The sequence below is a fragment of the Dipodomys ordii genome, unplaced genomic scaffold (assembly GCF_000151885.1).
Source record: "Dipodomys ordii isolate 6190 unplaced genomic scaffold, Dord_2.0 Scaffold195, whole genome shotgun sequence".
NCBI classification, from domain to species: Eukaryota; Metazoa; Chordata; class Mammalia; order Rodentia; family Heteromyidae; genus Dipodomys; species Dipodomys ordii.
In genome coordinates, this window is record NW_012267411.1 from 2,171,316 (window position 1) to 2,196,900 (window position 25,585).

Below are 25,585 nucleotides of genomic sequence, written 5' to 3' on the forward strand. Positions count from 1 at the left end.
AGTATATTACAGCATAGTTACATTTTATTTGAGAAGGACATGGACATGCTAGGTGTGTGTGTGTGTGTGTGTGTGTGTGTGTGTGTGTAGACTAATTATGACTTATGACTTTGTGATCCTCCTGCCTAGGACACCTGAGTGCTAGAATTACAGTGGGATGCCCTGACTGGCTAAAAATATTAGAAGTCTCAGATATTCTATTTTCTCTGTCTTAGCCAAATTTCAAGTTACAGTTAGTAACTGTATTTGTATTAGACTGTATTCAATGATATCACTACTGAGACTAAGTATCATATAGTCTTCAAACTTAAGTTTCCTTACCTCTGGAAGTAGAATTATTTCAGGTTTGAGTGCTATTGTAAGAAGGTACAGGAGAATGTCTATGTATGTAAAACACCAGTAGCTATTTCTGCTAAAGGCATAAACAAAAAAGCCATACAGGAACAGTGCTGCAGCCTAGTGTTATTACACTAGCCTAGCATGCACAGGGTCCAGAGTTTAATCTCAGCTCACCCCCTCATAAAAACAAAACACATACCCATAGACAACACACACAACAAAACACTAGGTAACAGTAATGAGAGAACAATTTCCCTGGGAATCTTCTAAAAAATGTTATATGGAAAGTAATTGACCCAGGTGCTGGCAGTTTATTCTTGTAGTCTAGCTACTAAAGAGGCTCAGATCTGAGGACTCAGAAGTTCAAAGCCAGCCCAGGCACGAAAGTCCATGTATTTATTTCCAGTAACTTATTTCTAGTAACCACCCAAAAGCTGGAAGTAGAGGTATGTCTCAAATGGTAGAGCACTAGCCTTACATGAAAAATGCCAAGCAAGAAAACAGGCCTGAGTTTCAGCCCAGTACCGGTACCTTCCCCTCCCCGCGGGCCCCCCCGCGAAAAAAAAAGTGAGCAAGGAAAAGTTCAGGGGAGTCAACCCAGAACCTGCAGTAGCAGTGACACTTTTTCCTCACCCATTTGGCACTTAATATGATGCCTGCTGACCCAGGGCTGGGTGAACAGTTGTTTTGGGTTCTGACATGCTGGAGGATGAGGTCCATGCTGCTTCTAATCTGGATCCCCTTGTTCACAAGACAGCCTGTATGTTTGGCTACAAGTTATCACATGTGCTTTAGGGACTGTGTGCTTGGGTTCTTTCTGAGCAACTTGTTGGAAGGTCACCCACAGAGTTAAAATTCATGTTCTGGCATCTCTCTTTTTCCTTTTTTGGGGGGATAGATGGGGAAGAATGGTCTTCTCATGTAGCCCAGGCACACCTCAAGCTCAGAGTCCTCCAGCCTAAATCTCCTGACTCCTGCCATTACAGGTATCTGTCATCATGCACATCTATTGGTGACCTTTTTTTGGGAGGGGGGACAGAAGACGGTAATAGGGTTTGAACCCAGGACCTCATGCTTGCTAGTCAGGCACTTTACTGTCGACTCATGGCCTTGGCCTAGCCACCTTGGGACTGTTGTAAGATAGGGTCTTCCTTCCTACAGAAGGGCACTTCTGGATTGCAGTCAGGCTGTTTAAGACTCCCGGAATAGCTAGGATAACAGTCACACACCTCCAAGTCTAGTTTTTTGTTTGTTTTCCATTGAGATTGAGTCTTACAAACTTTTCTGCCTAGGTTGGTTTGCAGCTGTAATCCTCCCAAAAATTAGCTTCCCATGTAGCTGAGATGATAGGCCCTGCTATGGTACCTAGCTACTGGTTGAGAAGTGGTCTTTTGTGTATGACTAAACTAGTCACAAGCTGCTATCCTCCTGGTTTCAACTTCTGATGAAGCTAGGATTACAAGCATCAGGCAGTGGTATCTGGTTTGACTTTGTGTATGTGTTTGTGTGTGTATGTATGTATGTATGATGAGGCTTGAACTCAGGGCCTGTATGCTGTATGCTGTCGCGGACACTCAAGGCTAGTGCTGTATCACTTTGAACCACAGCTCCACTTCTAGTTTTCTGGTGGTGAATTGAAGTATCATGGACTTTCCTGCGCTGATTGGCTTTGATTTGTGATCCTCAGATCTCAGCCTCTTGAGATTCTGTCAAGGGAAGTTGGGCTTGACATACATTTTTTTGTTGTTGTTGTTGTTGGTCATGGGGCTTAAACTTTAGGCCTGGGCACTGCCCTTCAGCTCTTCTGCTCAAGGCTAGCACTCTACCACTTGAGTCACAGTGCCACTTTCAGCCTTTTCTGTTTATGTGGTGCTGAGGAATTGAACCCAGGGCTTCATGCATGCAAGGCAAGTACTGTACTGCTAAGCCACCTTCCTAGCCCCTTAATATACTTTTTAATAGCAAACCAAACACTATTTTCATTTGATGTTAGTCTTTTTCTCTTGTCCTTCCTTTGAATGTAAGCGAGATCTATGATGAGAAATGCTCTAAGGAGCCAGGTGCTAGTGGCTCATGACTGTAATCCTAGTTACTCAGGAGGTCATGAGACTCTCATCAGAAAGCCAGAAGTGGAGCTCTGTCTCAAGTGATAGAGCACTATCATTATGCACAAAAGCCCAGGCCCTGAGTTTAAGCCCCAGGACCAAAACAAAAAAAACAAAACCCCTCAAGTCAAAGGTGACAAAAATTTTAGAATTAAGTTTTTCCCCCTCTCTTTCTGTCTTTATTTATTTATTTATATTTTTATTGCAAGGGATCTAGGATTTGAACTCAAGGCCTTGAACTTGATCAATTTATTTGCTCAGCTGGTGCTTTAACACTTGAGCCATACTTCCAGCCCAGCTTTTTGCTGGTAATTTTGGAGATAGAATCTTGTAGATCTTTGAGCCTAGACTGACTTGTAATTGCCGTCTTCTAAATATCAGCCTCCTAAGTAGCTAGGCTTCCTAGGATGCCCTGTTCTGTTAATTGTTTATTCATAATGGTTGTGCCAATCAGAAGGAGTTTGAGACTTGAGATTGAAGCTTTAGAACTAATAATAAGAGAAATAAGGGCTTGTCATGAAATGAGATTTCAGCATGTTGCTGCGGTTGATATAATGGTTTTTTGAAAGTTGTTTTTTTGCATGTCCTCCATATAATGTGTATGCATTTTGGAGATAGTGGAATGTAAAAACATTGATTTTTTTCCCAAAATACCATTGTGCTAGAAATGAAAACTGCTATTAATTTAAGTCACTTTGCAAGCCAACTATGGATCGCAATGATTTACCAGGAACCTTTACTGCTCTTTGTCTGCCTGGGAAGATTTTCACTCCTATCACAGGTCTGAAGTGAAGAATGGGATCCCAGTTAAAACTAAGCATCGAAAGCTGGGTGCCAGTGGCTTACGCCTGTAATTGGCTATTCAGGAGGCTGAGATCTGAGGATCAAGGTTCCAAGCCAGCCCAGGCAGAAAAGTCCATGAAACTCTTATCTTTAATTATCCACCAAAAAGCTGGAAGTGGAGCTACAAGTGGTAGAATACCAGCCTTGAGTGAAAAAAGCTAAGAGACAGTGCCTAGACCTTGAGTTCAAGCCCCAGTACTGGCACGGGTGTGCATGCATGCACACACACACACACACCTAAGCATCAGATGCATCTCATAATTCAAGAGGTAAGAACCAATACTAATTTGAATCATTTCTTGATCAAGAAGTTAATTGAACTGGATTTTTCATGGAAATAATTACAGAGATATTATTTGAGATTGCATTAAATTTAGGAGTAATTTGAGGACTGGCATCTTTACAATGTTGGGTCTTGTGATTTAAAAAAAAAACATGATATTTATCTCCTTTTAAAGCATAAATTAGTTTCTGAGGGGTTTCATTGCAACAGTTACACACATGTATAAATTAATCTCGATCATACACCATCTATTATAGTCCCTTAACCTCCTACCTTCTTCTTCAAACAATTTCAACAGGTTTCATTGTTTGAATTATATTATTTCATGCAAATGAAACAACTTCAGCCATCTTCAGCCTCATTTGCCTTTCCCCTTGTTAGCCCAGCCCCATTCCACTGCTACCCATCTGCCCCCTAACAGAATCTGCTGAAATGGACTTTTGAGCAGGAAATATAATTACTATTGTTACCCTACTAAAAATTTGCAGGTTATTCTTTTGAATGTGAGCAGTTACCTCCAAAGACCATAAGCAATCAAGGTAATGAGATGTGACTCAAAAGAAATCAGCTTCTCTATGGATTATGGCCCTATCCTACCCCAAAGACGTGAGCGTATTCCCACAGAAATGTCCCAGATCTGAGGTGATTGTGGGTAAATACAGCCTCAATAGACTCACTCATTCTTTTGACCCATTATTTTAGTAAGAACTGCTGAATTGAGAATGAAAGTATCAAAGGAGAAAGTTCTTAAAGTAGCAAACTTATTCTTGGACCAGCATCAAGTTGTTTTTTTCTTTTTTTTTGGTCAGCTATGGGCTTGAACTCAGGGCCTGGGCACTGTCCTTGAGCTCTTTTGCTCAAGACTAGTGCTTTACCACTTTGAGCCACATTGCCACTTCCAGTTTTTCATTGATTAATTGAAGATAAGAGTCTCATGGACTTTCCTGCCCTGGCTGGCTTTGAACCAAGATCCTCAGATCTTGGCTTCCTTGAGTAGTTAGGATTACAGGCATGAGCCACCAGCTCCTGGTGAGGGCATCAAATTTATGGGAATCCATACATAAAAGATTATGTGCAAAGGTGTAAATGTGAGACTTGAAAATGTCAGTGTGATATGCAAGAAACTTCTGTTTAAACAGTATAAAATATACATTTCTTTATGATATAGTATTAGAAATTCTCTGAAGTAGAATAGAGAGGAGACTGAGAACTGAGGATGAAAACTTCAAAGGTGAGTTTTAAAAAGAGATACTCCATTCTGTATTTGTAATACTTTATATTTGATCTGAACAGTATTAGAATATTTTAAACCTAGCTCTATATTTGCCTGAAAAACAACAGATTCCTTAAGACCTGTAAGAAACAAAGCTCTTTCATGTTTGTGTGACATACTTACCAGATGGACAGTGTCCTTTTTAGTTTTCCAGCCTTCAAGTTTGTTGTTTGTTTGCACTACTAGAGTTTGAACCAGGTTCCCAGCTTGCTAGGCAGAGAGGTTACTACGTTAGCCACATTTCTAGACCCTTTTTGCTTTAAGCTAGTTTTCAGGTAGGGTCACTCATTTTTGCCATAGTTGGCATCGGATGCTGATCCTGTGGCCTCTTGTAAAACCTGGGCTGGCCTGGAATTGCGGTCCTTCCAATCTCTGCCTCCCAAGTAGCTACAATTACATACATATATGGCCTGAGTTAGATTTTTTTTTTTTTTTTTTGCCAGTCATGGGGCCTGAACTCTGGGTCTGGCCGCTGTCCCTCAGCTCTTCAGCTCAAGGCCTAGTGTTCTACCACTGGAGCCACAGCGCCACTTCCGGCTTTTTCTGCTTATGTGGTGCTGAGCAATCGAACCCAGGGCCTCATGCTTGCAAGGCAAGCACTCTACAGCTGAGCTACCTTCCCAGCCCCCTGAGTTAGATATTATCTGTGATGTAAGGTAAGATTTATACAAACTTTGAACTTAAATACTTAGCTATAATGACATTTAGGTATTTGTATAGGAATTTGTTCCCATTTCTTAAATTTTGTCTCTTGGTTGGTCTCAGTATTTATTGGTAAGTTTCCTTTGTATGTGTATATTACTAAAATTTATCATAATCCTGTGTGCGGTCTGGAACTTCATATGCTTTTTGTTTAATTCTGGAATATTATAATTTTGCGGGCAAAATATATTTTCCCACAAATGGCTTACCATTTGAGGAGTGTAATTCTAGAACGCATACTTGAAATCTGAGACTATCAAATACAGTTATTGTCACAAAGCCTCTGCTTCAAAGAAGGAAGCCTTCATACTTTCTGCTTACTATCATTCTTCCTTGGGCCTCAGAAGCTGATTCTGATGGTAGAGTTCTTTCTGCTTTGCTGTGCTCTTCGGTGCCTGTGTGAGAAGGAGATGCTAAAGAGACTAATTGTAGTCACAAGGAAGGTGGGAAGCCAGGCTTTAAAAAGTAAATGCTGCCAACTTAAGTATCTGGTTTTCTCCAAATTTGTTTCTATGAAACATAACCTTCAAATATCTTCCTAGGAGAAATTATCAAGGAATAAAAAGTCTTTAACTTGGTAAAGAGATCATTTTATTTATTTTATTTTATTTATTTATTTTTTTGGTCCGGTCGTGGGGCCTGAACTCTGGGCCTGGGCACTGTCCCTCAGCTCTTCAGCTCAAGGCTAGCTCTCTACCACTTGAGCCACAGCACCACTTCCAGCTTTTTTCTTTTTGCTTATGTGGTGCTGAGGAATGAAACCCAGGGCCTCAGGCATGCAAGGCAAGCGTTCTACCACTGAGCCACCTTCCCAGCCCCGATTATTTTAATTGATTAATTAAGTCTACTCTGGGGCTTGACCTCAGTGCGTGGGTGCTGTCTCTTAGCTTTTTCCCTTGAACTCAGTACGTGGGTGCTGTCCCTTAGTTTTGTCCCTTGAGGCTGCCACTCTACCACTCCTTTGGTGATTAATTGGGAATAAGAGTTTGTCATGGAATTTTCTACCCAGGCTGGCTTTGAACCATGATCCTCATAATCATCCTTCTGAGCAATTAGGATTACAGGCATGAGCCACCAGTGTCTGGCTAAAGATGTAATTTTAAAGGAGAACTTTATTATTTGTTTACAGGACAGTATTTTGTCTTTCTTTATCTAGCGTACAGTCCATATTATCATAGGTTTAAGATGTTTCTTTTTGTATTGTCCAGTTTTTCCATGTATCTACCTAACAGTCCTTTAAGAGAATTCAATATCCTATTATATCGAAGTACTCCTATATGTTCAGTATATGGGAGTGTTTAGGATTAATTTCCATTTGTATGTTCTGTTTTATACATCTTTGCCCACAGGTTTTTGTTTTTTCTTTTGGGTCCGGTCATGGGGCCTGAACTCTGGGCCTGGGCGCTGTCCCTCAGCTCTTCAGCTCAAGGCTAGGGCTCTACTACTTGAGCCACAGCTCCACTTCCGGCTTTTTTCTTTTTGCTTATGTGGTGCTGAGGAATCGAACCCAGGGCCTCAGGCATGCAAGGCAAGCACGTTACCACTGTGCCATCTTCCCAGCCCCAAGGTTTTTTATTTTTTCTTCAGTACTAAGGTTTTTGAACTCCTCGTGTTGAGACTACTAAGCAAGCACTTTAACTATACCTCTGGCCCTTCTTTTGGTTCCAGATTATTTTTCAGATCAAGGTTTCATGCTTTTGCCTAGGACAACCTAGGGCCACAATATTCTTGCCTATGCTATCCATGTAGTTGGGATTACAAGTGTGCCACATCATGGCCTAGTTCCTTCTTTTAGAAAGAGTTTTTGCTTTTGTCTATGCTTCCCCTGAACTTCCCAGTCTTCAATTACAGCTGAAATTACAGGCTTGAGTCACCACAGCTGACCCACATGGCCATTTTTATGTAGGATTACTTGCCCAAAAGTCCTTTAAATATTTTGTTGCTCTGTGAAAATACTTTTATCAGTTTAAAGTATTGCTAGTTCTGCATGAATAGTTTTCCATAACTCCAGTGATTGTGTTGTTTTCATCACTTACTATGCAGTAAGAGATAGAGCTTGCTTTTTGGTGGAAGTTGCACAGTTGGTCCTTAGTATCCATAGTCCCAAATCCATGGAATCAGACAACCACAGAACCCTGGAGGGAGGGGCGGGCACTTGGCTGATAGGTTATTGAATCTGTCAGTCCAGTGCCTGGGACTGGGAATTTCCTGTGGACCTGCCCCCTGTGCTGACCCTGTTTAGGTCTAGAGCAGCAGAGGCGCCATTACGCCACGTCACATGTGTCTTCATGTTCAGGTCCTGTCTCCTGGCTCATCTCCAGTCATCTTGGTGTCCCAATTAAGCTCTCCATTGGAGCTGAATTGGCTTGTTAGTATTGTTTTTGTTCTTTCTTCCCTCTCTAGCTTGATTCCTAGCTGTGTTATGTGTATTCAGGGGCTGCAGACCTTGGTAACAATGGGCTGCCTCTAGACTGCTAGTGTTGTAATAAAGATTCCAGTATTCCATCTTCAAAAAAAGGAATTGTGTATTAAACACATACAGGATTTCCTTGTCATCAGCCCCTAAACGATATCGTTTGCAAAGTATTACAATAACCTACAAAAAATTCAAATAGTGAAATGACTCAGGAGGCTGAGTCAGGACAATGGAAAGTTTGGCTACATAGTGAGAGAGAGAATGTATGATATGTACAGGTTAGAGAGAAATACTACATTAGATGCTTACGTGTCTTTGGCTTTTTGTGGTATGTGTGTGTGCTCACATGTGTATGTGGCAGGGGAAGAGTGTGTTTTCTGGAACCAATTTCTATGATACAGAAAGTATGCAAGTAACTGGGATTACATGTATGATCTACCACTCCTGTCCTTAGTGGTTTTCTTAACCACCATTTTTTTTGGTCAAATTATTGGCTCATTTTGAGATATAATAGGATGGTAGGGTTTCTCTCTTTAGGTTGAAATTCGAGAACTAGAGTTTCTGAGTCTGAGGATTAAGTCTTATACAGATTTTATTCCACAGGTTCTAGTTCCTTTCACAGCTGTCTTCTGCTAAAACTGCAGATGTGCATCCTCATTAAACATAGACCTGACCTCCAGTCTGGAAGCAGTGTTAATAATTACGCTTCTGTTTTTGTGTATTTTTAACTCAGGCCCTGGACAGACTATGTGCCTTAGCTTTACTTAAGGCTAGCAACTCTACCACTTGAGCCACAGCTCCACTTCTACCTTCTGGTGGTTAATTGATTATAAGAGTCTCAGGGACTTTTCTGCCTGGGCTGGCTTTAAACCATGATCCTCAGAGCTCAAGTCTTCTGAGTACCTAGGATAACAGGCATTGCCTGGCAGCAATGCTTAACTTTTATCTCCTGGCCCTACATTGGTCCCTTTTAACAAGAACCTGGTTTCTTTATTCAGAGGCTTATGCACAATTGATCATAACTCTGTTCACATACCTGTCTGTAAGAATGGGCAATGTGAGAATATAGGCAAAAGAAGAGCCACTGTGGGGTAGGTGATTTCTTCTTTGTTTTTATAACATTAGGTAATATGCTTATTTTTGTTATAGCCCAGGCTTCACTTTCTAAGAAAACTTGTATGAATATAGCACTGATTCTCCTCTGAGCATATCATGGAAAAATGTTCCTTTGTATATTAGGCTATAGCAGGTGAAAGAAAAGAATGATTTCAGCCCCTGCATGAAGTATTTGGGTGCCAAATGCCTGTATCTGCCCTTCTGAGACCTGGCTTCAGGCCCTGCGGTTGCTGTGGGGCATCATTAGTGCCACATGGTGCTCTCTCTTCAGGCAGAGGCTTCTCTGTGGATATGGGTGGGTATCTTGTGAAAAGTTGGAATAGCAGAGAAATGAGTTGTTTGTAATGAAAGTTAATTCTGATCTTTTGGCAGTTTGGCTTAAAAATAACTTTTTTCCTGTTTTGAAGGATGGTTACAGTTCTCAGGCATTTACTGCTTGTTAATCACTGTTATGTCAGTTACCTATAACCAAGTTTTTTTGGATAGTATTTTTTGTGTTCCAGCTAGCACATTTCGCAAATTATAACTTGAAGCTTTGTAAGGCAGTGTTCTTGGACAGTATTACATTTTATAACAAATGTGAAGATATGAATTGTATCTGCTTGGATTACCATTAGCTGCTGTAGCTATTTAGGCAAAATTCATTAACACTCCTGGCTTGGCTTGCTCTACATCAGGCACACCTCTAGTTCTCTTTTGGCTGGTTAATTGATACGTTTGTTTCAAGGAATTGTCTGCCTGAGCTGGCTTCGGACCTCATTCCTCAGATCTCAGTCTCCCAAGTCACTGTGATTATGTGTGAGCCAGAGGCTCATAACTATTACTTAGCTTTCTTTGTGTACATCTGGCACTCTACCAGTTGAGTCCTACTTTCCATCCATAATACATTGCTTGTTTAGCAGCCTTAGCCACAATTGTATCAACTCATTAGCCATATGTAGCCATCGGCTGCCATATTGGACAGCAAAAAAAAAAAAAAAGGTTCTCTTAGCACTATTCTAATGCTATGATCTTTTCATGATAAAATGCAGAAGTAATGGGTTTAAATGTGTGTCTTACAGATTTTTCTAAGGAAGTTTAAGAAGATCGTAAAAGATCTCAAGTTGGAATGAGAATTGCCTTGGCTTTTAGAAATGTGTCCTTAATGTGGAAGTGATATGAATGAACCATCAAATCATTTATACTCACTGACATTAACTGACATAATGATTATTGCTTAGAAGAAGTTAGCTAGCTTTCTTTGTTGTTGCATAAAGTTTTGACCAGGTTGGTTGTCTGCTTCACTGAAAAGAACCTGGCTGGATCAACTATGGAAAATATACATTTAGAGCTTTCTTGATACTGGTGTTTTGTTTTTCCTGCAGGAGAACTGCGGCACATCACCAAGCTGAAGCCCTGGAGCCTCTTTGATGTACTTGTGGAAAAGTATGGCTGGCCCCATGAAGATGCTGCACAGTTTACAGATTTCCTGATCCCAATGTTAGAAATGGTTCCAGAAAAACGAGCATCAGCTGGCGAATGCCTTCGACATCCTTGGTTGAATTCTTAGCAAATTCTACAAATATAGCATTCTGAGCTAGCAAATGTTTTCCAGTACATTGGACCTAAACGGTGACTCTCATTCTTTAACAGGATTACAAGCAAGCTGGCTTCACCCTCAGACCTTTATTTTGCTTTGAGGTACTGTTGTTTTGACATTTTGCTTTTTGTGCGCTGTGGTCCTGGGGAAGGTTAGTCTCTTGTCTTCAACTAAGTAGTTTACTGACCATTTTCTTCTGGAAACAATAACATGTCTCTAAGCATTGTTTTTTTTTGTGTTGTGTGACATTCAAATGTCATTTTTTTTTGAATGAAAAATACTTTCCCCTTTGTGTTTTGGCAGGTTTTGTAACTATTTATGAAGAAATATTTTAGCTGAGTACTATATAATTTACAATCTTAAGAAATTATCAAGTTGGAGCCACGAAATAGCAAGGAAATGTACACTTTTATCTTCTGGCAAAGGGACATCATTCCTGTATTATAGTGTATGTAAATGCACCCTTGTAAATGTTAATTTCCATGAAATATGGGATGGGGACTCAAATTTCAGAAACGCTACCAAGTCCTGAGTGCTTTATAGCCTAAGTTGCATGTAGCAGACTTTCTGCTGCTCCAAGGAGTTGTACAAACTTTTCATTCCATAACAATCCATTTACATTGGATTTCAAATGAGGTGGCTCTGGATTATAAGATATCATTCCTTATATGGCACATTAAAGGAAGACGAGAGAATGCTTCTCATTCTAAAATATTCATTATAATTTAGTAGTCCCATTAGTATTTTTGCCTATTTTTAGAAGTGATTTTCCTTTAAAATTGTGATGGCCCAGTACCATGTAGTGTTGCTTCCTCCAAGCACTGTAATGTTAAATATGTAGAGTAAATGGGTCAAGAGAAAAGTGTTCAGTGTGTGGGATAAAAATACATATATTTTGGGAGAAGCATGGTTGAGTTTGTGTAAAACACAAGTTATGGTTTATACAATTTACAGTGCAGTGGGCCAAAAACTCCTCACAGCTGAAAGGTAATGGTGATCATGTTCATTCCATAGACAGCTTTCTGTGTTGGCTATAGCAAATTTTACTCACTTTTTCAGTCTCTCCTTGAATGAGAAAATGGTTTCCCTTTGCAGGTTGCACACAGTTCTTGTTCATGCATTTCCTTAAAATTGTAGAACCCAGGACACAACCCATTAGTAGGCAATACAAGTTTAGAATGTAATATATAGAGGTATACTTAGCCTCATCTAGAAGTCAGTGGATTGAATGTCTTTTTATTTAAAATTTTACATTTATTAAGGTGCCTCATTTTTCTTGACTTTGTCCATTAACATTTATCCATATGCCTTTGCAATAACTAGATTGTGAAAAGCTTAAAAAGTGTTGTAACAATAATCCATTGTTTGGGGTGCTTGCAGTTGTCTCAAAAATTAAAGTGTTTTGGTTTTTTTTTCCAGACATTGCCTTGGTCATTGCCCTGTATTTGAAGTGATACAACCAATGAACATTTGCTATCAGTTTAGTGTCACTAAAACTAAAGGAAATACCAACATTCCTGATGCAGCAAATGTAGTTGTATAACATACATTAATGCCTATGGAGTCATTTATGGTTGTTTTTTTTTAAGGCCAGATTTAGGAAAGATATGCTACATTATAATTCATTATATACAATATCAGTGGTCCTTTTTTTATGTTTCATCATGCCACATACTTCTCTGTGAGTTAGCATTGTATCACATATTGCTGTGAGGTAGAATGTACCTTGTGCTCATTTATGAGATGTGCATGAAGTATTTCTAATGAAATTATCGGTTTCCAGGTAGATTATACGGCAGATGGTGGCTGTAGACCAGTTTTACTATTCATAGTTTCCACAGGAAACATTCTTCTAAGAACCACTGAGTAAATTTGTCTTCCTTATAAGGATTTTTACCAGGGCAATAGTATACTTGAATGAAATTTGCAGGTTTGGGCCATGATGGAAAATAAAGTAAATTGAGTTTTACAAAGATGGTTATCATTATGATATAAATAGCTTAGAAACAGGTCTTCTAGAAGGAATATGTATTTGTTTTAGCAGATTTTTGGTGGCTTGTTAAAAATATATATATAATTTAAAGGAGAAAAATTGGTTATGCCAAACTTTATGTTTCTCCAGCTCAGCAATTTTAGTTGAATATCCTATCTTTCCCTTTCTGTGATCCATGTGATTCTTCATGGAAAATTACAAGATTTAGGTCATATATTTGATTGAAACAGATTCAGAAGCCTGATATCTGAAAACTGGCAGATAGAACTGTCCCCAAAACAGAGACAGTGGATATGAAGAGCTTCATAAAAACTACTTGCTCCTTCTTGTACCTGGACCACATAGGACTTAACAGGATAAAGTAAGGAAACTTTTCCCTTGGAGTAGAGAACTTGTTTCTGTACATGAAATTATTAAGTTACTCTTTTTCTCTTATTGTTTTATAATGCAAGCTTGGTAGAGGACAGTATTTGAGTAAAAATTAGTTATTTAATATGCATTTTACACAAAAGTTTCTGTATACAATCCTTGTGTAGTAAGCCTATTTGAAACTGAGGAATTAAAAAATTTTAAAGTGTAGTCCTTTTAAAGAGAGGAATGTTGATATTTCATATATACTAGTTAACTTTGTTCTATGTTTCGATCAGGGGTTGAATGATGTAAAGCCATTTTTTCTCAGACAAATATTTCTTTAGTGAATATAGTAAGTAGAATTGTGTTTGATAAGTCTAGGATGGCTTGACTTATGTTCTTTTGAAGAAAACATGAAGCTGATTAGGATTAAACCCTAAATGAGTTGTAATAACATACCATCATTAGCTAATGAAAATGAAAATTAAAATGATAAAACATGACTTAAAATACTACCAAATCTCATTCAGTCATTTTTTAAGTCTTGTTTACTTTTTCCTGATGCACAAGATTTGCATACTGTGCCCAACTTATGTCAAGTATTTGGATGATAAAAAATTATGTTAACAAACAGTGTCACTGCTATTGGATTTGACTATTACTCCTGAGAGATAGATAGAAGGCAAAGGCTGGGAATTTTTATTGTTGTTTTTTTTTAATAGACCTATCATTTTGTATTTCAGCAATAAAATAACTTCCTTGAGAGGTCATCTTTATTTTACTTGAGAGATCTAAGGATGTCTTTTTTCTTTAATTGTATATACTCAAACTAAATTTAAAGAAGTAATTTCCCATGACTTAAAAAGTCTCATAGTTATATATTAAACATTACAGTTTTCAGATCAGTTTTGATTTCAGTCATGTTCTAAAATGTACAAATTAAGATATTCCTATGTATTGCAAACTACTTTTCAAACAACTGTTGTAAATTGCAGTTTTGTTACTATCATGTGTTATGCATTAGTGGTTTGGTTTCAATTTATATAATGTATATACTTAAGTAAATTTACATAGCATGACTGTTTTAAGTAATTTCCAGTGGCTTTTGCTCCTGAAAAAAAAACCAAGTAGGAACCATTTTAGAAAGTAATCAATGGTAGCCTCTAGCTACCATTCAACTTGAGGTAGTAGTTGCTAAAGAAAATTGAAGGTTCCTTCTTCACATTATTCCTTAAGTTTTGTAAAAAACATTTAAGCTGTCCCCAATCTTAGAAGTTGTACAGCACAATTTGGTAAAACTGACATAATTGTGATTTATTAACATGAATTAAAATGCCCAACCAGTGCTTCAATGTGACAGTATATTTAAAATAAAAAAGGAAAGTAAAGGCCATATACTGTACTACTTTTCACAAAGATCACACAGTTTTGCAAAAGACTTGTCATATGTACAATGCTATATATCAAATGAAAAAAGCGTAAGCAATTATATACGCAAAAGAAATGCAGTATTTACAGTTTGCCAGGAGACATTAGAAATCATCTATACATTAAATTACATTTTGCTTGCAAATAACTGATAAAAACAAAATGAGCCATGTCCACACCAAACTATAAAAATCTGTATTGCATTTTATACCTAAGATGCACTCACAGAACTGACCCCCCCCCAAAGAAAAGGAAATCCTCATAGTGCTATTATTAGCTGTGTACTTAATGTATAAAATAATACAGAAAACATTCACTAAATGAATTCAACTGCAACAATAAAATTTAAAGATCATGTAGCATCAGATCTACTGCCAGAAAAACAGCTGGAATGTTCACTTACAAAATAAAGATACCTAATACTGGCTTAACAGCACATTTCTTAAGGAATTTTAAAAAGCAAAAATGGGAAAAATACAATGGAAGAGCACTGGTTTTTGTTGTTTTGTTTTTGTTTTTTTATACAAATTTTCATGTACAAGTTTTAAAAAGTACCTTAATAGGTACATATGAAATATACACTTTATCTTACAGAACATTTAAAAAAATGTTATTGGAGTCCATTTTAATGCCACCCTGAACCATGGTAATTGTTCTGAAATGTTGGTGGCACCTGTGCTCTGTGAATTGGAATCTGTCCAGGCACTGGAGATGCCTGCTGAGGTCCTTGCACCCCATGTGGTAGGGCCACAGAGCCAGGATGAGGACAGAACCCTGAAGCAGTAGGTGTTGGAATACTGTTTGGTCCTTGGGGCTGGAGGTGAGGACCTGCAACGGGTAATGGACAATGTGGCCCTGTTCCAGACGGCTGGTGCTGGGGTCCCGGTCCCAGAGTGGTGTGATGTGTAGCTTGTGAGGGATACGGTGGTACAGCTGGATGAGCAGTTGAAGGAAAAAGTGGAGGTCCTTGATGAGGTGGGTGGTGTAAGGCTTGACTTGATGTCGTATGATGCCCAGAAGTCAGAACACTGGAAGGTGGAGGTGGAGGTGGAGGTGGGGGTGCTGAATTTACAACATGCTGGTGTTGTGCTTGTAGACCTTGGAGTCCTGTGGTAGGATGGGGTGGTGGATGGTGATGTGGGGCAGGACCAGGAGGTGGAGGGGGTGGTGGTAAATGATGTCCAGCAGTTTGAGAATGAATATGTGAACCAGGGGTGACAGCATGAACTGGCCCTACTACATGTGCTACAGAGTGTTGCTGATGGGAATTTGGCTGTTGTACAAGGTGCGGTCCTGGAGCAGGTGGTGGTGGAGGCGGGGGTGGGACCACAGCAGCAGCAGTTTGATGGTGAATGGTAGGGTTCTGAGAGGGCAAAAAATGCCCCGGAGTAACATGGTGTCCTGGAACTGATTGCTGGCTTGTGCTGCCAGGAAGTGCTTGATTTGGTCCAGATGTAAACACAGTTTGTTGGGAAAGACTACCTTTAAGCTGATTATAATTCTGAAAATTTGCAGAGGGCTGCTGGTTTTGATAATAAGATGAGGAAGAAGGAGGCGGAGGGGGCGGAGGGGGTGGTGCTGCGCTGCTCAGACTCTGTTGGTTAAACTGACTGTATGCTGCTGAAGATTGTCCTGAGGGTGTCTGTGTAAATAATGCTCCGGAAGTTGGCTGCTGGGTATTGGCTTGAAGATTCTGTGTTGCTGGATAAAAATTTCTCTGAGGCTCTCGCTGAGGGGTTCCAACTTGAGGTGACTGTGAATGATGAGGCCTGAAGGGAGATCCTAACTGCTGTGAAGGAGGCTTTGGTGAGAGATAACCATGCTGCACAGGTGTGTGAGGCGTGGAGGACTTAGGAGGGTTTTCTATGTGAGGTGACAGAGGACAGTGCAACTTCGTTGGTACAGAAGGCAGCTTTTGGGGAAGTTGCTCAGTTGTACTGCGAGCATGGGGCTGAGGAGGAGGATGGTTCTTTGAAAGTGCTGGGGTGTTATTCGATAGTTGTTTTTGTTGGAGCTCTGTTTTTAGGTGAACATTCTCAGCTTCTGATACAATAACTGTTGTCTCCCAGTGGGGATCTGATTTTGTGAGTGTTTTCCCATGTGGTTGAGCAGGAATTACAGGTCCCGGTGAACCAGGCTGAAAGAGAAAACAAATTGGATAATAAGCTTAAGAAACACACTATTTGAGATTTATTATTTTTGGTATTTACGATTTTTAAGTATTAACTTTAAAAGGGGCAGGAATAGTATATTTGAGAGAAGTTAATTATTGAGGCTTCAGGCTTTGAAAGGTTATTGAACAAGTTCTGGACAGTGAGTTTAAACTGAATTCTCTAGAAGAAAATTTGAGGAAATAATGGTCTTTAAATTTAATCTGCCTTTTCCTACTAAGTAAAAAGAAATGTCCCGGGGCCTTACTCTAAAAGAACTTTAATAATCTTATCCTTATATTTGGTATAGAGATTTCAGTTACAGAATTGAAAATTTTACCAAAAACGTAACTGAAATTTCTATATCCAATATAAGGATAAATTGACTTTGGGTACACATATTTGCCTCCCTCAAACCAGTTTTTATTTTCCTTGGAAGGGACTCTCTATATATAAAGTATTCAATTGCTTTAAAATATTACATGCCATATCATATCTTCATAGGCCAGAATGGACAATCCTGTTAAATGAATGTCACTGATGTTTTGTTTTTAGAGAATTGGCTGGTTAAGTATTTCATGAAAAGAAGAATGATCTTCTTTTCCAGAAGTTACTCCTGGAAAAGAGGTGGAAATTTAAATACAGAAGATCACTGAATTTTAGTAAGTTATTTGTGTCACACTTCAGTGTGAGTGGTGACAGAATAAATAAAACTATACACAATTGACAAGAAGTGTCCAGAAATCACAAACTGATACTTGATATAGTAGAAAAATGTGCTTGTCACGTTAACAAAATTATCTTTTCTAAATGACAACATTTAAGGGTCAATGTTATTACCTTGCTCATTTTTGAAGGGCTTTTACAAATAATTTGCGAAGTGTCTGGGGATGGACATTCATTTGTAGCTGTGGGTTCTGGATTTTCAGGATCAGGGTCTATAAAGCAGAAAAAACCTACAGTAAATGTTAAATAACATGACACATACTTTCTTTATTGACATCACAAAGCAATGTATATTCTGTCAAACTTTTTTCAAAACAAGAACTCGTTTTTTCTGATTTTAAAAAGGTGTTTAAAACAACAAGTCATGATAGGTCATCTGCTTACTGACCTTCTATAAGTTCACTGAAAGAAGGTACTAGGCCCTTAGTGTGCAGCTGGGGAATGTGATTTGAATGAGATGAAGGTGAAGACTGAACATGACTCGGTGAGCATGAGACACATGGTGACTCTCCCCCTAGAGATGAAGCAAGCAGACCCAAAGAGAACATTAGCACTCACAGAGAACAAGAGCGCAAGGATTAGCCAGCTCCACTTTTAACAGCAAGCTTACTTACCACAGTCTTTATCTTTTCTATGATCACTGAGAAGTAAAGCTCTCTGATAACTCCTTTCTCTCACTTGTTCCACTGAAGTGGAGGCAGTCCTACAAGATAAAATCCTAAAGTCAAAGAAGCTTCTGCCAGCTAGATTATATTCTTTGTTCTTTGATGAGCAACACATCCTATCAGACCTCTACTGGGAAAATATTGTGCTTTTGGTGTTAAGCTTCAAAAATAATGAACTTTCTCTTAGTTTGCTAAGTGAAATTTTTATTCATACTAATCTTAAAAATATTATTATCTTTAAATAGTTGTATTCAGGAATCACCATTTAACAAAGACGTTTATGAATATAGTGTATCTTGATCAATGTCACCTCTTTCAACATTCTCCCCCCCCCGTTACCCCCCCCCCCCCCATTTATCCCTGTTTATAAGAACTAATACTAAACTACTTTGTCTTCAGACGTTCCTTAGTGTTAAGGAGGAGTGAGTTGAAGATAGTGTATTAAGTCACTTCTGGTTACTAAAGTTAACAAAACATGCCCAAGAAAAATTGCTTGAGGGCTGTAACCTCTCAGGGAACGCACAGCCTTCTGCTGTTTTGCTAATATCCACCATATGAGCAGCTGCTTCTCTATTCCTATTGAAGAAATATTAGACTGACTAACTTCTTTCAAGACTAACTGGTAGGGCTTCGTAAAGAAATCATAGGAAGTTGCCTGTCATAAATGTCCTTTAGAGAGGAATATTTGCATGAAAAGCATAAAAAAAAGGAGTAAACACAGTACACTTTTAATGCATAAACATATAGCTGACTTAAAACCTTGTCAGCAAAGATCTTTCAAAATTATAAATGTCCTTGAGAGAGGAATTTGCATGAAAAGCATAAAAAAGGAGTAAACAGTAGACTTTTAACAGCATAAACATACATACAAAATTATAATCTCAAATCACTATCTGCTTACCCTTAGGAGAGCAACAAACAGGAAGAACAGTTACTAACAAAAGTCTTTTCTTTTGAGTGTAATACTTCAAAAACAGGCTTACCATTGAACTTCTGGTTCATTCTTCTCATTGGCAGTAGCTTCTTTAATAGGACAGTTATTGCTGGTTTCTTCAGTGGTATTGTAAATTGCAGCCGGTATTGGTAAAGGCAGGCTAGCAGTGTTTTCTGCCTGCTCCCCATTTTCACTACTGTGGACACAGCCATCACCACTGCTGCTCAGGTTCCCACTTGCATGAGGTGATACACTAACCAGAGGAAAGTTTTCTGACTTAGAGCCACTTTTTCTAGCTTCACGTTGTCTCTTACGGTACTCTAATAGAGACACCTTAAACAAAATAGAAAAAGCAAACCTTTTATTCTTGTCTCAAATGTCAGAATGAATTCATTCTTTTTATCTAAGGAAAATTATATTTATAATAGGAAAATTATATTAAATAATCAGATTTTTAATAAATAATTAACAATTACCAAATGCCTACATGTGCTAGGCATTGTACTTAGATGATTTACATATATTATTTCATTTAATCCTCACAACAACCCTATGAAATAGGTATATTATAATCCCCATTTTACAGATGAGGAAATTGAGTAACTCACTCACTCAAGGTCACACAGCTGGTGAGTGTTGGAGCCGGGATTCGAACCTAGGTCTTACTTGAAAGCCCGTGCTCTTTCCACTATACTACATTGCTTCCCAAAAGTTGCCAACTGGACTCTGTTATAAAAATTAAAAGCACACATCACTAAAATTCTTTGACTTATAAAGCAATAAGCCTATTAACAAATTAAGTAAGTGTTGTAGTTTCTCCCATTCCTGTGAAATAGGCATTCTAATTGTCTCAAGAAGGGAATTTATATATTCACGTATAATATATTAGTATATACTTTCCAAAATAATCTTACATCCATACCCTACATAATATAGGTATTATGATGACAAGAGGCATTTCTTCTATACATGGATGCCTGTTCAATGTAAGAGAAATAAAAATATAATATTGTTAATTCTGGTTTTTTTCTGGTTTAAGAGTCATTCTTTTGAAAGGTTCATTAAGAATTTTTCAAAATGCATTAAACTTTGTCATATCACTAGAATTTTGTACTTTGTTGTAAACATTTTCTAATTAATGAACATTTACAAAATTCAAGTGTACATATAAAATTTTTAGTGTGAACAAATTAAGAATGCCTTATATTATACATAACTACCAATGACACTTAAGAGCAGTATGAAAACAATGACAATTAAAATGACTATAAATTGTTAAAATGTAACCTTTTTCTTCTGTGGTGGATTCTGGGGTGTACAACTCCCGTCGATCAAACTGTCATTAACAGTCCGTCCGAAACCAGAGACAAGCCCATCTTCAGAAGTACAAAACACAGCTGTTTCCATAAACATGCCTCTAGTATCATCCTGCATCAGGCACTTTGACTCACTAATTCGGAAGCCTCCTCCAACTTCCAACTGATGTGAGGGTGTCAAGTCCCTCAAGTTGGAGTTCACTGAGAAGTTAACTCCTGCTCTGTCAGGACTCTTTACCCAGGAAGAATATAATGTCCCCCGTCCAGGGTGAGTAGAGTCCATTTGGTTGTTAGGCTCAGTCCTGTCATGTGCAGGTGTTTCCATGGTTTTATGTAAGGCAGTTGGCTCGACTGCATCGAGTCCCAGTTGAAGGTCTGACACAGGTTCCTTTTCTGCAGGACACTGCCTGTTGACTTCAGTCCTATTTCTAGGACTGGTATAACCAATAGTCTTTATTTCTTGCAGACCCAGCTCAGTTAAATTGGAATTTCTAAAAGGCCCCAATGTCAGTATTGTTGAAGATCTATCATATCCCTGTTCATAGAATTAAAAAAAAAATAACATTTTAGGATTATTTACTTCAAAATCTACCAATAATTTAAGCAAAATTATATTAGGAAAAAATAAATCTTTTTTTTTTTAAAGTAACTTCTTACCTCTTGATTATAAGTGCGTCTCTTTATTTCTGGAGAACTTTCTGGGGAAGAAATATTCTATACAAAAGGAATAATCAGAATTGAACATTAAATTACATTACTAAATCTTATTTTATAGAAGTTAACATTTAAAATAGAAAACTACAGAGACTTTGTTTTTAGATATTGTTAAAATCTGCTTAATTTCTATTCCCCCAAAAAAGATACATTTAGTCTGCTGTGTGATGCTTTTATCAGTACAAATAAAAGTGTCTAAATTTATATAGACATATGTTCCCAGTATTCTCTTTTAGTTAAGCGGGGGGGGGGGGGAAGAAGGTTAATTAAAAGTAAAAATCTCTTAAACCCTATCTCCTGGGGTTAAATTTTTTTCTCACCTCAAAGTGCATGGTGTTTCCTGGTGTACCAGGAGTTACTGGGGTAACTGGTGAATATATGGGTTTATAACCATTTCTGTATGTTTCATCATCTGATTTTATCCGCGGAGGAGTGGCAAATGATGGATCCGTAGGAGTGATATCTGCATGAGTTGGTGTAGCATATGGTGAAGGAGTAGGTGTTGAAGTTTCTGAGTAAACAGAATCTAGCAACTGATAAAGTCTTCGTTTTTTTAGTGGTGTGGTTAAATCTGTTGGTGAAATAATAATCTATAAGAAACAAAACTGCTGATGTTGGCTAAAATCTGTAATACGTTATATTCAGGAAACATAAAACATCAATAGTAATTATGATGAATTTTACACTAAAACTATATTACAGGGTTTTAGAAAATAGTACTAATACAAAATCATCTTCCTCAAAATTAATCATATAGCTCTGAAATTAATTCCACTGTTAGCAAGCATTACTTTGCCCAAAAACATACATAAAGAAATATTATAGGTATTAATGTTAGTTTAACATCTGTCCCTTTTTTCATCTGTTTGAAAACAACTAGCACCAAAGCCAAAACTAAACCTTTACAAATTCAATCCTAATCCCAGCACAGTCTTACGGCATGGAGGTTTTGAGTCTGGCTTTAAGGAAAAAGTTTGAAGAACTGAAATGAGAAAATGTAACAATGTGCTTGTAAATGTATGTACAAAGTAGTAACTATACCATGCCTATTATAAAACTATTATATATCCTGTCACATTGTTAATATTAAAACAATACTGAAAGAAATTCTACCTTGAAGTGAACAGCTATCATTTAGTAGTAGTGGACTTATATTTTCACCATTGACTATAGGACTTCTGGATCTTTCTTGACATGGTGAATTAAATCTACGCAAAACTGCTGAATTTTCTTCTTCCAAAGCTTGTTTCAGCCATCGCTAAACAAAACAAAAATTTAAACAGGGATCAGTTTGTACCTCTTTATATAACCTATAAAGGCAGTACTGATTCTCAAAGCATTTCATAGTCATGAATAGTAATAAAGAATGAGAATTTGCCTCAGCATAGATTTTTATATTCAAAGAGAAGTTTACCTTTTTGCATGAGCCAGAAATATTTTCAGTGGGTTCTTTTCTTCTCCTTTTTTCTGAAAGGAATGGTGAAGTAAATCTAATATAATGTTTAGGAGTAGAGTATACGTGGGGACTGTACGTGAGACCTGGCAAAGAATTGAGCTGTGTAGCTAATACTTCTGGATCTGTAGTTATGCGTAGAGGCCTTTCTGAAAGGCTTTCTGAAGGTTTTCCTGTCTTCTCATTCTTCTCACTTAACCATTCATTGACCAAGTGCTGAAGAAAAGAAAATATTTGGATCACTATATGTTACTGCACAGAATCTCCTTACAGAATCAAATTAGAAATTCTTATACCATCCAAAAATTAAGCAGTTTTAAAATTATATTGTCCAAAGAAATCTATGTTATTTTACATTTCCTTACTTATACTATTTTTTCTATATTTTATAGGAATAAAAGATAGTTACTTTTGTAAAAATTACATTAATAAGACACTAATCCATTTTAACATGGTAAAATCTAGGAGATATCAGTCAGTACCTCAAACCCTGTTAGAATTATTATTGCTTCTACTATATGTATAAAATGTTTAGTTCATTAGAAAAAGTTTAATGTTAGCAGTGCTTTTCTACTGAAAGTGCTCATCCCAGTCTTGTGGAGATAAGGTCAGTACACACATGCACACACACTCACACACAAGAGCCCTGTCAGCACCGACAGTTACACACACACACACACAAATGACCCCTGTCAGCACTAACAATTCCTGATTTAAAGGTTTTGAAATACGTCTTAAACTTAGGATTTGGAAATTTACATTTATTTTTGTTTATTCTTTGATTTACAACTTATGTCTTCACTAGTTGTATGAATGTACTTGGTCCTAACATAACATTTTCTTTGCTTTTAGCATGTACATGTTTCTCTAGTTACCAAATAATACTAGTAACTCATATTTTAAATGCAAGTTGCAGAGAAAGTAGTATATATGTGAATAAGTATCTTCACGCACAAAATATATATACATAGGTTGCATTTTTTCTTTCCCCTTTCTTCTATGTGTGTAGAACTACCTTTGGCAGGACAAGCCATAGAGTGTAGTGGTGAAGATAGGGAATCTAGAACCAGGCTGCTAGGGGTAGGGTCCTGGTTTTGCTACTTCCATTGTGACCATGAGCAAGTTAAGTCACTTTTCTACTGTCTCACTCTTAATCTATAAATGAAGAATCCTAACGGAAGTCCATTCTACAAATAATGTGAGAATTAGGAGTTTAAAAAAAACACATAAAGCTTTGATAATAGTATCTGACATTGAGTAAGTGCTATGCTTTGTTAAACCGAATGTAGCCTTTGGCACTATTTGACAAAACTCTGTATTGTGTTGTTTAAAATCAGAATAGTGTAAGCAAAACCTGCAAGCAAAAGAGTATTTTTAAAGGGAATCAGGTATGATTCTGAGACTGTCAGTTTAAACAAACACATAGTAGTACCACAACAATTGAGTCATTTAATGATTAAAAAGCAAAGACTGTCAGTTTAAACAAACACATAGTAGTACCACAACAATTGAGTCATTTAATGATTAAAAAGCAAAGTTTATGTAATATTACATATTACATTTTTCATTGACAAAGTTTTGCTTTTTAAAAACTTGAGTGTTTTGTCTTTTCACTTTTCAAACAAAAGTTAATCTTTCCAAGGTGAGCAAAAATAAACTTCATTGTTAAAGCTATTGGTTTGCTTGTATAAGCTACCTGGTATAGTCAGAAGATCACAGACTTTGAATCATGGACAAAGAAACCAATCTCTGCCACGAAGGTATAATTCTGGGCTTACAGTAGAAATATATTAAACATACTTTCCATGGTATAACAGTCTGGCTATAAAACCTGTATGGAATTCAATAAGTACTTTGCTAAAAAAATTTTGGGAGAAAGGTAATATGTAGGATCTACCTTCTCCTCAGATAGCTTAAGATTCACAACTTGGATCTCTCTAGTCATAGTGCTGTACTTTAATCAGAGTGGGAGTAAAACAGCAGCTTTATAAGACTGCTGTTATTTCTGGGCTAAATGATCAGGTTGGTTTAATTCAGTGAAGTTTACCATAAACTGCTTCATTAAATATGGCAGTAGCTTTCCAAAAGATCCTTATCAATTTCATCTAAAACTAATCTTACACTGTTATAATATTCCATAGAAATCAACAATTTCTTCATATTCAGTTCTTATAAATCTACTTGCACAATGAAATGTGTATAAAAATACTAACAATAAAAGAAAGGCTGAGTGGTAAAGTACCTGCCTACTAATCAAAGGGCATTTTTGGATTTGATCCCCTGCACCAGGGAAAAGGGCACAGATTGATATACAGCACATCACAAATCAGTTCAGAGGAATGTAACTTTTGTACATAAGGTAGGTATAAAGAAATAATAAATTGTAGCCAGGTTCTGTTATCTCATACCTATAATGCTACTCAGAAGGCTGAGACAATGAGTTTGCAATTTGAAGTCAACCTGGGAAGGAAAGTCTGTGAGACTCTTATTAACTCCAATTAACCAGCAATTCAAAGTAGAGCTGTGGCTCAAGTAGTAGAGTGCTAGCCTTGAGCAAAAAACTCAGGGACAGTGCCTAGGCCCTGAGGTCTCAAGCCCCAAGACTGGCACAAAAAGAAAAATCATGAGTTTGTAATACTGAAATGTTGAATCTTCATAATAACTGAATTTATAGTTTTGAATTTGTCATTCTTAAGTAAAAAAAAAAAATCTGCCAACATAAAAATGCCTTTCAGCCAGGCATGGGGTGGCTCACGCCTATAATCATTGCTACTCTGAAGGCTGAGATCTGAGGCTCGTGGCTCAACACCAGCCTGGGAAGGAAAGTCCATGAGACTCTTATCTCCAATTAACCACCAAAACAAGAAGATGGAAGTGGAGCTGTGTCTCAAGCTCAGGGACAGTGTTCAGGCCCTGAGTGTAAGCCCCGAAATAACAACAACAACAAAGATTGCTTTTAATTTGGTTGATTATAAAATGTTAATAGACTGAATAATATAATAATTATTATTTGTCAGTCGTGGGGCTTAAACTCTGGCCCTGGGCGCTGTCCCTCAGCTCTTAAGTTCAAGGCTAGTGCTCCACCACTTGAGCCACAGCACCACTTCCAGGTTTTCTGGTGGTTAATTGGTTACTCATTTATAGTAAGAGTCTCATGGACTTTCCTGTGCAGGCTGGCTATGAACCTTGGTCCTCAGAT

At 37.7% G+C, this 25,585-nt stretch overlaps 2 protein-coding genes across 2 annotated transcripts in view; one reads left to right on the forward strand and one right to left on the reverse strand.

Moving 5' to 3' along the window:
- Window positions 1-14,065, forward strand: part of Srpk2 (SRSF protein kinase 2) — a 117,207-nt gene extending 103,142 nt beyond the window's left edge. Inside the window, 1 exon segment of the mRNA XM_013034721.1 lies at window positions 10,442-14,065. Coding sequence (XP_012890175.1) covers window positions 10,442-10,626 — 185 coding nt within the window. The 3' untranslated portion in view covers window positions 10,627-14,065.
- A 228-nt stretch (window positions 14,066-14,293) lies between these two features.
- The window catches only part of Kmt2e (lysine (K)-specific methyltransferase 2E), an 80,080-nt gene continuing 68,788 nt past the window's right edge, over window positions 14,294-25,585 (reverse strand). Inside the window, exons 17-26 of the mRNA XM_013034722.1 lie at window positions 22,348-22,602; window positions 22,047-22,191; window positions 21,254-21,504; window positions 20,877-20,933; window positions 20,191-20,754; window positions 18,953-19,236; window positions 17,919-18,007; window positions 17,693-17,818; window positions 17,419-17,516; window positions 14,294-16,565 (exon numbers count right to left, since the gene is read on the reverse strand). Coding sequence (XP_012890176.1) covers window positions 15,054-16,565; window positions 17,419-17,516; window positions 17,693-17,818; window positions 17,919-18,007; window positions 18,953-19,236; window positions 20,191-20,754; window positions 20,877-20,933; window positions 21,254-21,504; window positions 22,047-22,191; window positions 22,348-22,602 — 3,381 coding nt within the window. The 3' untranslated portion in view covers window positions 14,294-15,053. The remainder of the gene's footprint in view (window positions 16,566-17,418; window positions 17,517-17,692; window positions 17,819-17,918; window positions 18,008-18,952; window positions 19,237-20,190; window positions 20,755-20,876; window positions 20,934-21,253; window positions 21,505-22,046; window positions 22,192-22,347; window positions 22,603-25,585) is intronic.